This window comes from Dinoponera quadriceps, unplaced genomic scaffold, assembly GCF_001313825.1.
Source record: "Dinoponera quadriceps isolate SergipeBrazil2010 unplaced genomic scaffold, ASM131382v1 scaffold475, whole genome shotgun sequence".
Lineage (NCBI taxonomy): Eukaryota > Metazoa > Arthropoda > Insecta > Hymenoptera > Formicidae > Dinoponera > Dinoponera quadriceps.
The window spans coordinates 110016-123714 of record NW_014554738.1 but is presented as its reverse complement, the minus strand read 5'-3'; the positions used below and the strand labels follow the sequence as shown (position 1 = coordinate 123714).

The 13699-nt window shown below is 39.2% G+C and overlaps 2 protein-coding genes across 2 annotated transcripts in view; both read right to left on the bottom strand.

Annotated features, from left to right (window-relative positions):
• LOC106741201 (SAFB-like transcription modulator) overlaps positions 1-10685 on the bottom strand; it is a 14013-nt gene extending 3328 nt beyond the window's left edge. Inside the window, exons 1-12 of the mRNA XM_014612954.1 lie at positions 10330-10685; positions 9207-9294; positions 7449-7588; positions 7098-7349; positions 6695-6719; positions 5115-5280; positions 3455-3860; positions 3205-3364; positions 2672-2922; positions 2056-2561; positions 1520-1693; positions 1000-1136 (exon numbers count right to left, since the gene is read on the bottom strand). Of these exons, the coding sequence (XP_014468440.1) occupies positions 1000-1136; positions 1520-1693; positions 2056-2561; positions 2672-2922; positions 3205-3364; positions 3455-3860; positions 5115-5280; positions 6695-6719; positions 7098-7349; positions 7449-7588; positions 9207-9294; positions 10330-10452 (2428 nt within the window). The 5' untranslated portion in view covers positions 10453-10685. The remainder of the gene's footprint in view (positions 1-999; positions 1137-1519; positions 1694-2055; positions 2562-2671; positions 2923-3204; positions 3365-3454; positions 3861-5114; positions 5281-6694; positions 6720-7097; positions 7350-7448; positions 7589-9206; positions 9295-10329) is intronic.
• A 726-nt stretch (positions 10686-11411) lies between these two features.
• Positions 11412-13680, bottom strand: LOC106741169 (BRCA1-A complex subunit BRE-like). Its single transcript, XM_014612882.1, has 4 exons — positions 13364-13680; positions 12842-13143; positions 12295-12672; positions 11412-11854 (listed from the first exon to the last, which is right to left on the bottom strand). Exons 1-4 carry the CDS (start codon positions 13458-13460, stop codon positions 11480-11482), a joined length of 1152 nt encoding a protein of 383 aa, XP_014468368.1. The 5' UTR covers positions 13461-13680; the 3' UTR covers positions 11412-11479.
• Positions 13681-13699: the final 19 nt, after the last annotated feature.

Here is a 13699-nt window from a genome sequence, read left to right as displayed (position 1 = left end):
AAGAAAAATAGTATGAGTTGTAGCATCTGCATATTATAATCTTGTAACTTGTAGCTTTTGAGTGTGTACGTATTATTCATGTATGTATCATCACACAAAAATTACGCAAGCAGGTATTTTATAAAAAATATAGTCCTTCTCTGTATGATTAACACCAATTTGCGAAATATTAAAATAAACAAAGAGTATCATTCTACATTATTCCTCCATGTTCCTTTTTGTATCATTTAACAGTGCAACTAAATTCCCATAAAATATTTCGTTTCTATTTTCTTTGAAAGTATGTTTGGCATTTGAAATCTTGACAGAAATAAAATACCTCTCTCGTTTTTATCTTATTGTATACACAATATGTTTGTACACCTGGATATACAACCATATAATGGAATTATTATTGTTTTATGATAAAAACATTATTCGGATCACTTGTAAGATATGATGACTATGAAAAGAGTTAACTTCGTTACTACCTATTGCGTGTATATGTATAACCGAATTTTATGATATCAACTGTTCGTATCCCATACGTATAACAAAATCCACGCTTTCAGACTTTCGAATTGTCGCGTGTGTTAACAAAGTTAGATTTCATTTTTGAAAATTATCGGACGCACGGACAAATAAAAGAAGATTACGCGTAAAATATAAATTGTAATTTTAACTGCACATTACTAACACATATCCCGAGAATTTCAAATAAAAAAAATATCAACGAAAACAGAATCATATGTATCTTGCTACAATGTCGAATCGTGTGCGCTTCTCGTGTCTCTCAGAGATATTTATCAAAAGATTTCTCGATTACGATTATAAGCTTATTTAGTACTACGTTTCTGCTCCTATACACAAAAAGAAACGTACGTAAATCATTGAGACGATTCAGCGAGACATTCAGCGTAACAGTAAGGCTGGGAATTACGACAAGGTTTTATGTATAACGTGCTTTTAGTATTTCCCGGTAGAAGCATTTCTCGTACGTGTACGTTTTGCTATACTTACGTGGCGTACTGGAGCCCGGGGGCTTGAAGCTTTCGTTGTATCGTGTGTGGCTGTCCCTGGAACTTCTATGCGTCTCGGGATCGGAACGTCGCACTTCGCGCTCACGAGTGTAGGTCGTAGTGCTTGGACGTTCGTATCTGCATGAGAGAATCGAAAATCAAGAATTAGAAATTAACGAAAGGGCGAGCGTCCGATCTATAAATGCGCCTCTCTCTAAATACAGTCAGTCCCACGAGTAATTATGTTATCAAATCCGGCAAATATGGAGATATCGCTTTTCCTCAACTATGCTCGAAAATTAATCGAAAGTTAAATGACAATGGAAGTTAAATAACAATGGAGACTGGAGGACGATAATATTAAGTAATAACAAAATAAGCGTTGAATATATTAAAAAAAGTGATATTTACCTTTTTTTTTTAATTCCCATAACACTTGCGGATATGATATATACGCTCTTGTAGGACAGACTGTGTAGTCTCTCAAAATGTACATTTGGAGGGACTTCACCGATACGCACCTTTCTTTTACCTGCCGCGGATCGATGGACGAGGATGTGGTGGACAGGCTTTCCCGGCGTACGATGACCTCCCTACCACGAGACACGTCGGAGAAGCTATCCGGCCGGCTACTTCTCGACGAGAACTCGCTGCTTCGTTTGAATTCTTTCTTCATTCCCAGATCCTGAGCAGATCTGAAGAGTATATCCGTTCATGTTAGCATCGCACGATAACGCGGAGTTGTAACCTCTACTAAACGTTGATGACACTTGAAGAAGGTGAGATACTCAGATTTGGAATTTACCCGCCAGGATAGATGCGAGTTTTTCAGCTGAATCGCGTTTACAAAAACGCAATGTCTCATATATTGTGATTCAAATAAAAAGAAAAAAGGGAACTCAAATGTAATGATAAATTCTCTCTAAATTCAAATCTGAGTATCTTACGTGAAACGTGTTCAAAATAACGAGTAATAATGCAGAGGTCTACGAGACACAAGGGAATGTTTTCAATCTGGCCTGAATCGAACGAAGAGTAAAGACGGGGGGCCAATCACCTGTTAGACTCGTATCGCGAAGGTGGCGGCGAGGGGTCCAATCGTCTGTCCGTCACGCGATCCAGCATCTCATTTCGCCTGTCGGACACCCGGTCCGGGCTGTGCCTACGACTGTGCTCCGTCGTGATTCGTTTTCTCTCCGACTCCACGTACAAATCCCGGGGATCTCTCCTGTCGCTGGACGTTCTCTTTATGGACGGCGGCGGCGGCGCGCGTCTGCTCTCCTCCAAGCGCATCTGCTGCCTCTTCAGCTCCATCCTCTCGCGCTCGAGCTTCTCCCGCTCGAGCTTCTGCCGTTCTCGCTCGAGCCGCAGCAACTCGGCCTTCTCTTGCTCGATCCGCTCACGCTCGCGCCTCAATTTCTCCCGTTCTCTCTCCAATCGCACCGCCTCCTCCCGCTGTCTACGCTCTATTTCACGCTGGCGCTCAATATCCTCCCTTCTTCGGCGCTCCTCTTCCCGTAACATCCGTTCCCTCTCGCGCAGCCTCTGCCGCTCGCGTTCTTCCTAAGAATTTAGACCAGACGTTTCGCGCGTTATTTTCCCGCTCAATTCTTCTCCGCTTCTCAGCTGCGCCGCTTATTCGGTTTATCAAAATTTGTCAAAAGACGTTTTACCCTTATCTTTGCGAATGTGAGAACGTCATCGCGCCTCCGTCTCTCGCGACTCCTGGACCGGCTGTGAGACCGGTGGTCTCTGTCCCACGTGCGAATTCGTTTCTCTTCTCGTCTACTTCTCTCACTCTCCGGTTTCTTGCTGGTAGATTTCGTCGATCGCGAATCGGACTCTTTGTTTGGATCTTCCTTCTTGTCTTGCGCTTCCAATTTCTTCGACTCGGCGCTCTCGTTCTTATCGTCGGATTTCTTCACTAAACAAACGCAATTGTTCCTGATTTATAGATAGCGAGAGGGATATAAAAGGGGATCGGATTACGATAAGATATCGCAGTATATAAAGCCTGTAAATAAATGAGAAACAGAAACATTCGCAAAACTCGTAGGTGTTCAATCGGTAGTTAAGGACGCATCAATGGGAGCGTGTTCAATTAAAACTGACGCTGTAAAAACTCATCACCCCAGCCGGAAGTCGCACCTTTCTTACTTGCCTCTGTTGGCGCGTTTTCGATTGTTATCACAAAAGTAATACTTACCAGCATCCGATCCTTTCTCTTCCGTTTCCTTCTTTATGTCCTTCTCCTTCCTCTCGTTCGCATCATGATCCTTCGGCTTCTCCTTCTCCTCCTTCTTGTCCGACTTGCCATTGACGGTGTCTCGTTTACGCACATGACTCTGCTGAGTATCTCCCTTTGCCTGCAGACAAAGTTTATGATGAGAATTAATCGCAACTTTGCGCCGTGTGACGGTGTTACAGATATACGAAGAAGTGGGTCGAGACCTCACCTTCTCGACGGATATGACACGTCCGTGAAGCTCTGTTCTGTGCAAATGCTGTATACACTTGGTCGCGTCCTCGCTCGTGGACATTGTCACATATCCGTAGCATCTCGCTCCCGGAGTTTTCGCGTTGGTGACCACCTTTGCGCCAATGACCTTGCCATATTTCGAGAATATCTGCTTCAAATCAGTGGCACGAGTGCTGGACGATAAACCCGAGACCCAAAGATTGCGGCTGCTCGCGTTAATCGTATTGGTCGGTATCTTCTTCTCCACGAAGTGTATGGTGGCGTGTACTACGGGAGATTTGCGAAACCGTAAGATCGAGTCGCCGATGTGGTAATAACGCGGAAAGGGAAACACGGGCTTACCTCTTTCTTCTCGTTTTTGGTTTTTGTTGTTAGCGTCCACGCTGAAAAGAATGATATTATTATTGCAGTAAGAGCGTGGGAATCCTAAATTACGTCGGATTACAATTCAAAGTAACGAATTATAAAGGATCGTATAATCTATGAGGCTTAATAAGTACCTCTGTAACTATGTTAAGCACATTAGATTTGGCTAGCAACTTATTTTTAGGCGGTAACGGACTTAAGATATTTTCTATAGGCTCTCTCTTTGCACTCGTATCACCATTGACGCGTTATCAGTTTCTTTTTTTTTTACTTAGATTACTGGACGTGTGATTCACTGAGTTCGGCTCATATCCCTTTTTCGTTTCACTTCGCCTCGTAAGAAAATCGTGTCCATGCGGTAAGATTCGCACTTTATCGCTCTATGTATCCACGAAGGGGGCATCGGCTGCATCGTTCTTCTGAGAGGGCACTTCTCCTCATAGCTGGGATAGGTTTTTTTAAACGCATACGCGTTTGCGTGTTTTTTTTTTTTTTTGAGGGGAAGTAGTAAGAGGGTAGAGCAGTATCTTCATTCAAGTGCAAGTAATTAAAGATCGCTTCTTGACATACGAGGATTTAAGTTACGCTCTGCCAAATGCAAGATTTGAGACCGTGAGATACTAATGTCCTTGCGCGTAACACGATGCACACGACGAAACTGCTGTCTTTTATTTGGAAACAAATGTCCTCGTCCTATATAGGGGAACACAGCACACGGGAGAACTCGTCAGCTTATATGCGTGTGTTTATACTCTTTCGGTAGAGTATCGATCACCTTTACCAAATATATATAAAAATATATATATATATATATATATTCTTGTGCGTGTTGTGTATGTGTTGTGTATGTGTGTATATGTATATTTGTGGGTGGAAATTGCAAACACGACACTCGAGAATCGTAAGTTTGCTAGCCAATTTCTCGACTTCTTAACATACTTCTCAGAGTTAAGAATTACAGCCTAAAACACACGGAGTGGAAGAGAACTGTCTGAGAGATATATATATATGTATATATATATATCGATTTTTTTTCAAAAAGAAAAAAAGGGAACAAAACAATCTTGCGTGTGACGAGCGACTTCTCTCATCTTGGAAATCCATTTGTCCGACGGCTACAGAGAGTCTGAGAGAGAGAGATCCCGACGGCACGGTATGCAGCATGTAGAAGAACATCACATAGCGGAGCTCTCGTGCGACCATATCCAGTTCGCTGTATTATCACACAACGTACTGCAAGAACCGTTTCTTATGCTCTATGAGAGACCAACCTCTTGCTTCCATCTCCACCGTCCTGCTTGCTCTTCATCCCGACGTTCGCACCAGACGCAGAAGTCCCTTCCTTGCCACTGGCGCCAGCTTCCGCTCTACTACCGCTTCCTTTCGAGTCTCCCTTCTTGCTGTTGTTCTCTTCCATTTTCTTCTTCTCTCCACCATCTGCAGAGACAATCAAGGTAGCATAGTCACTTTCTGCGAAGCCAGAAGCTCTTCTCCCTCCCTAAAACTCCTGTTTAGCGGACTTGTACTTCCAGTCTGGAATTTCGCCCAAGTCATCTAAGAAATTCGTACAGCGAGCGTAATGCGGGCCTGCACACGACTTACACAAGCGCGCGTACACAGACACACTCTTCGACACATGGTACGGTCCCGGTAGGGAACCAAAACCTTTCTTTTTTTTTTTTCATTTTCGGTCGCTCTATACTTTTTTTTTTGGTACACGCGCGCAAAGCTACCTTCGTACCTTCCGTATATGCGCGAAACTCCGATCAAATAGGCTGAGCCAAGAGGGAGAGAAACTAGAAAGGAGGACGTGCGGGGCATCGTAGAGCGCGCGCAGCGAGGACGCACGAGCGCGCGTGTGTGTTCATCGCTTTTCGACGAGAATCCGCAGATCGCTCCATTGCCAATAAAGCGACTCTTGTAATACTATATAACTCCACGCGCGCGCGCGAACGAGAAATTCTGGTCAAATGTATGTGTGTGTGCGACGTATCACGGCTATCACGCGACAGTGAATTTCGCTCGCTAAATTGGGCACTAAGTGAAGAGTCCAAGGCACGAGGTTCCGAAGGTTTACTGGTACTTTTTTTTTTCGTGTCGCACGCGTTGAGGTAAACGTCAACACGGTCGTAGTGCTGCTGATCTGTATGGTTTGGTTTTTTTGCAATAAATATTTGCAGCTTTCGGTGTTCACACTTGAGTCCTCTTGAGTCTGTCCGTGTGACTTGGCGATAAAGAGAATCCAGCGATGCTCTATGCGGTAGGTATGATTAGTAGTAATTTTATATCAAATTCTAGCGTTAACTAACTTAAAGACTAGACGCTTATAGGATATGGTTTGTCGACTTTTTTTTAATGTAACACGGGCTGGCAATTAGCAGAGATGTCAGAAGAGGTGTGTTTGCGTCCTGCTTGAACCCGTTCATCGATCAGTTTATCCCAGTCGTAAACCTTATCGGTTGCCGCCGTGCGCACTTTAACGCAATCATCACAACACCACGCGTCTACGTGGCTGGCTATGTAGCATCTAGACGTTGCGACGACGTTCACGACGATGAGAGGATGACTTGCGGGCCGGAACGTAGAACGATAGAGAGAGAGAGAGAGAGAGAGAGACACAGAGAACCGTTGGTCGCGGCATTGCGACGACGATTGCCGACGTCACGCCCTTCGTTCGAGATGGTTGCGCGTGCTTGGACGTTCGAACTTGAACATGCTTACTCTCTTGATGCTGGTGTTTTCATTAACTTACTCCGAATTCGTAGTTACAAAATAGCTATCGCTATTCCTAATGCCTTAATGAAGCCTTATCCCTAAGTTACGAAAAAATAAATGTTGCTTAAAAACTTACCCTTATGACGATCATGAGATTCCGTCTGCAATGAGAGAAAAGAGGTTCGTTAGGATCCTTTGTCTCGAGAATATGCCAAGAGAATCATTCTCAATTAACTATTAAGTATAAAAATAACATAAAATTGTAATAGTTTAACATTAACAGTGACAAAACATTAACAACGTTCTTCTTGCTCAAGTTTTTCAGGGTTGCCACAGAAAAATGAATCTTGAAATTCCCTGACTTTTCCATGTTTTTCAGACGATAGTGGAGAATTTTCCACGACAAATGTGTAATCTTAACGCTTAGAAGCAGAGGTTGCAGGGGAAATAGTTCATATTAGAAATATACAACAAATTTAGAAGTTTAATAATATAATTCTGAATGTAAATTTCGGTCAACCCTCTCGCGCGTTTCATACCTCCTCAACCAGGAGATTTTCCTCATCTTCTCCGATGGTCAGATTAATAGAATCCTCATTGTCAATTCCGTTAGCTTCAACGATTGTGGATGTTGCGTTCGAAAATTGATTCGAGGCATTTATTTTCTCCGAATCATTCTTCTTGTCATTATTCTGTATATTCTCGCTTGTAGCTTTGGTTACCTGCATCTTAGTATCTTGCTTAACAATTTCCTCTTTAGTAGAATTGTTTTTGACTTCAGATTGCGATTCCTGAGAAAAACAAGATGAAAATAAGATATATTTTTAATATGATAGAGATTGTAAAATACATCATCAAAATATTTAACATTATATCAGTGTGTGGTTTACCTCTTTCTTAGATATCTCACTACTTTCTTCCGCCACAACCTTTGTTTCTCCTTTAGATTTATCTGTGTTATCTTGCCCATCAACTTTTTCTTCCTTGTTCTTCTCCAAGCTTTCGGCGGATTCTTCTTGGTTTAAAGCACCTATAAGTATAAGCAAATTTGAAAGTTTTAAAACCTTTTTTCCCAATTTATCCAATTTAACCTATCATAATTTGCCTACAATGTTAATGTTTAATGGTTAAGGAAGTCTGCTCATTAAGTGCTGTACTTCCAGTGGCACATCAAGGAAGCCTTCCACAAATTTACATTTATCAAGCAAAATTTCTATAAGCTTGCACATATAAGTTTATAATTAAATATTACGGAAACGATATGGTACTGAAATTTCTATCACACATTATCAGTTTGATTAACTTTTGTATTACATATATATTACAGGTTTATTTTATATTTGGTCAAACGCCTGTACTTCCTTAATACGGGGTCTTCCATTAAGAGGTTCCTTTTTAAATTAATAGAAAAAGGAATAAGTTTTTGAAAACGTTGAGATATATTTATAGAAAGTACAGATCGTGCGATTAAACGTGGAACACAATATCATCCAAATGGTCGCCTTGACTCTTCTTACAAATGGTCATTTTTTTTAGGAAATTTTCCATCACGTTTTCGCACAATTGCGGCTCAATTTCGCCAATAACAGTTCGAATATTGTCTTTGAGTGTTTGAATCGTTTGCGAAGCATTTGTGTAAATCTTATCCTTCACATAACCCCAAAGGAAAAAATCCAGGGATATTAAATCGTGTTATCGCACGATCTGGGCGGCCAATTGAAGTCTTCGTTACGCGAAATGATACGTCCAGGGAACTTCTCACATAATGATGCGATCGTTTCATAGCTTGTGTGGAACGTAGCCACATCCTGCTGAAAATCTAGGTCCAGTTCTTCAATTTCAGGCTAAAGAAAGTCTGTCAGCATTTCTCGGTAACGTAATCCATTGACTGTGACCATACAACCATCTTCATTTTCGAAAAAATACGATGATACCGCGAGTCAATCGCTCTTGAGTTTTCGGTGCCACAAATGCGGCAGTTTTGCTTATTGACATAGTCTTGAAGGTGGAAATGGGCTTCATTACTCAAAATGATTTTCTTGAAAAAATCAGTCAACCGCTGGCATTTCCAATACCCGATCAACGAACGTAAGGCGTTGTCCATGGTCTGTCGGCTTCAACTTTTGCATCAGTTGGATTTTGTAGACATGTAGGCCAAGATCTTTGCAGACTAGTTTGTGAAATGCCCAATTGCTGCGAACGTCTCGCAATAGACAAACCAGGATTTTCCGCGACACTTTCAGCCACAGCAACAACGTTTTCGATTGATCTGACTGGCCGAGCATGGGTTGGGTTCTTAATATCGCTAACCTGGCCGAGACGTTCAAATTTATCGATTGAATTTACAATTGCTGGATGAGAAGATGCTTCTCTGCGACCGAAACTGGTACGGATTTTGCGAACTGTCTCCGCGAAATTTTCATCGTGTTTGTAGTACGTTTTCACTATTTCTATGTGTCGTTCAAGCGAACATCGATCCATTGTTACTAACCGCACAGTTTTTACTCGACAACTGTCAAATATGACAACTCCATCTATAACAGGTACAAAATGCCGCGAAACTCAAAATGAAACCTCTTAATGGAAGACCCTGTATGTAGAAAACATTTTATAAACTATATATATATATATGAAAAGTGCATATATACCATCATTTTTTCTTAAATTGGTTTTACATGTACCACCAGATGGTATAATAAGGCATTCTTCGGGATTACCTCCTTCCTCCAATATTGCCTATAAATAATTGCACTATTAAGTTTTTAACTTACAAGCACAACAATTGTGTGTGTGTTTTAATCAAAATACAAAAATATAATCTACCACTGAATATTTTCTAGTTCTGTGAAACTTGCACTTGTGTAAATGTGAAAATTACTGTCCATCATGTTTTCAGATGGCCGTCATTTTTAAAAGAAGCAAATAAAAATAAAATATTGATAGTTTTGAACTACTGACATGAGAACAATAATCGACAAGAAAAGAAGTTTTTAAAAAAATAATCAAGCAATCTGTGTTGTACTATGTGGATTGACCCTGAACAGAAAATTCAGCATGGACCATCTGTGATCTACTCAGCATAGAATATATAAATAGAATATATTAGAATGTATTAATAGTGATTGCTATTTTGATCAGCAAATACAAGTATATAAATAAATAAAAATAAGATATAAATATATAAATAAATAAGATAAAAATATCAATGCCTAGATATTTAATTCTGAACATTTTTGCTGTTTTGCTTTTTTAATGTCAATATTTAAATATAAAATATATATCTGTATATATTCAATATGTGTGTGTGTATGTGCGCGTGTTCACATTGAAAGATATTAGATATTTACTTTCAAAAACCAAAACAAGAATGTCCGAATGAATGAATTAAATATTCATACATTGATATTTTCACCATAAAACCTAATTTTAATGACATCTTGTGCTTAAACAATGATATTTATGAATAATTTATATCATCGAGAAATATTGCTTGTGAAAAATACAGTATCAAGTTGACGCGAAATTCAACATACTTAAAGTAATTAGAACGATACCCCGCGCAAACTTGTTACTTCGCATTTCATTATTCACTATCTCTGAAGTTATTGCATTATTTTTCAGATACCAACAAATATCTGCGATACAATACGGAATATCGTCACGCGTTAAATCAATAGGGTTAACATGGCGACAAATACTGTCGGCCTCGGCGAGAGTGAATAGTGAATTTCGGGAAAGAGCCTGTCGAAAGAAAAGAGATAAACGACTAACCTTTGAAAGTCGATCCAAGAGTACGGATTTATTGCCGACCTTATCCAAACCACGACGTTCCAATTCGGTCTTGAGGTCTATAACCCGAAGCTCGGTCAATTTTTTTCCTTCCACATCGGCCATTGTACATTCGCAATGATGGTTGTCCGTGAGCCGACGACGAGGACGGAACGTAGCAACTGCGATACACCGACGTACAAATGACAACGATTGTCATGCAAGCGAACGTAAACGCGTTACACACGGATCACTTCGGATAATTAACTAAGGATGATGAATCGTTACCGCGAGACTTTTTGCCAGTAGTATATGTTCACGAACCACGAATCGTCCTCCAAGTGAATACGGCCATTACGGTTTGCTATCGAACGTGCGTTGCCGGAAATTATCGTCGTGTCGCTGTCGGCCATCATGGCGAGCGCGCGCGATTTAAATTCGTATCGGCGATTTCCGGCTATGCGTAATCATCGGACGAACGTATTTTTTTCCATCACTTTCCAATTAATCCAATAGATTTGAAATTGTTGTCATTCGAATATTATCCGGTCCATTTTTGTTGACGCAAGTCGAAATTATTTTTACATTTTTAATTATCACTTAACAAGTTACAAAAGATTGATGTTGACAAAGTGCGCTGCGTAAAAAGCGGTCAGTGATTATTAGTCTTTATTGTTAGATCCTTAAATTTAAACCAATTATGTTGGCACGAAGCCAACGAAGGCGAAAAGCCTCCCACAAACAGACTGATCTTTGAATTCCAGTAATATTTTTCATACGTTTACTTCCCCTCCCCAAACATAGCAATATTAATATTTCATATAGCATTAAAAATCATCCGTTTGCCAACTTAATGGCCTTATATTCTTTTCCTTTCTCTCTTCGGCAAACCCAAGTATGGAGCTAATTTAATTTCGTCAATGATTATTATTTATCAATTAATTTAAAAAAGTAATGAGTCTCTCTAATCTAGTCTCGAAAATGTCTCGAAAATTACATACAAATATGAACTTTTTAATGAGGAAAAGCGATAAGAGACAAGTGCAATCGTATTATCATTTATTAATTATTGGAACCAAATATAATCTTTATTTTGATCAACTATTAAATATACATTCTGTAATAAAAATATATACTTTTGGAATAGAAATAATCAATAACGATGACTTTTGACAGAGCTTTTCTGAAATTTGTGAACCGCTTCTTCCATGATGTGCGTGAAGAACATTTCAACCATATGATTCATCGTCCATCTAGGGCTATATGGCACGTTATCCAGTACCTCTTCGTACAAAACTCCTTCTGGCGTCATATGATACACCGATTGCAATGTAATTTGCGGCTGCTCTTTCGGAAATTTTGCAGAAAGGTGGAAATGCACTAGAAAATGGAAGTCTCGGGATTCCAGCATAATAGTCATGTTATTAAATTCCTTCGTGTCGTACTCTATTACGCTACTGCCTTGTATCATTAACACAGTCGCGATAAAATCTCTTCTGTTCTCGAAGCACTCGACCACGGCGTTTATCTGTAACAGAGAGTGTACAAATAATACATGTGTAAATGACAATCTATGAATGTTCTAATCTAAAATTGTGTAAAATTTTTTTTTGTAAGCACCAAAACGCTAGTTGATTAATATAGTTAGCGTAGTATATATTATATTTTAAAATATTTAATTATTACTTTGTGAGCATATTTTTTTATTTGAACACATAACGTAATTCTTGGCACGCGTTTTCCCGCTTCTGATGTCATCGAAGGACAGTTGCAGCGAGGAACTGAGAGCCTTAGGATATTTATAATTGAAAATTGAAGAAATACATATAACATGTTTGCACGCACACAAACATATGCATGTATATAGGGTGTTTGAAAAGTCTCAGACTATCAAAATATCTCGAGAATGAGACATTTCAGAAATCAGCCCGGGTCTTTTTGAACATACTATATAATATTGCACCATACCTTTTCCTCAATGTACTTTTTTACTTCTGGAACATAATCCATTAAATATTTAGTAGGTGGAAATTGTGGAAGATGCAACGTATCAGGTCCGCCTAAAGTTTTTTCCAGTGTTTTGGACAAACAGAGTTTTGGTACAATACGATTCCAATTTGGTCCATAAAAAGTGACACGGAGCATGGCTTCATTGTCATGTAACTTATCAACACATGGAGGTAAACAACAATCCATTGATATGCGAATTAAAAATCTTGCTTCTGTTGGTTTTCCTCCCAGCGGTAACAATATCACTTCTATATCATTCCTGGGTAATTCTGCTCCTCCAACAAGCGTGCTATATTCAAAATGCAATCGATCACTCTGTTGTGCGAGGGACTCTATCTAAAAATAAAAAAATTATTCTGTACTTATTCGAATATATAGGAAATTTTTTAATTATATAGAATATAATTGCTGTTCTTCAAATGTTAAAAACATGTTAAAGAATTAAAATTATTTCCATAGAGTTACGTAGTTTAATAATAATCATATAATAAAGGTTCTTACATACCTGAATTTCTTTGTAATACAATAACAATTCAATCAAAACATTGAGTAATGCATCACTGTCTGTTGGATCCCATTTGACAAGGCTTGGTACCTTGGTAGATAAAATGTCAATGTCTGGATCCATTAAAAAATTCTGATCGTTGAATATAAAATCCGGGCCTATCTCAGGATACTGCGAATCGAATAATACAGTCCACAAAAGATTTTCGCATGCATAAGGAATCATCAACTTGTAACAATCGTTCTTGGGTCTATTGCAACTTGTCGGTCCCATATTCACTTTTACTCCACCATAAGCAATGCCTTAATAACACATCACACAAATAACATATAAAACATCAGAAATGAAAGTCGTGTTTCGAGATTCATTAGATGCTAATAAAATATATTAGACAGAGATTCCGGTATTCAGTAGTAGTACTGAAAATCTATCGCTTGTGTTACGTGTATTATAGATTTTTAATACTGACAGCGAATGTATCTAGACGCATCCTTGATCATCGATGTTAAGCAAAGGTCTTACCGATTCTTTTGGAGTGTACAACACGCTTTAAAAGCGGTTCTATGTAGGAACCTATGTTGTTCGCGAACGTGTAATGTTGATAATATTCGTCTAACATCGTTAAAGCCGAAAAAATTATAATCGCATAATCAAAAGCGATAGCAGATGAGTTTATATTTAGTTGCTTTATGTAATTAACTGATGATATGTCGCGTATTATCTAAGTAGCTCTCGTTAGATATCATTCCTTTGTGAATGACGTTATCGAGTATACTCAAACGCTGTTTCAACGTTTTTCGTACTTCGCAACATACCAATCAACGAACATAAACTAACGAAAATTGATTAGACGCGCGA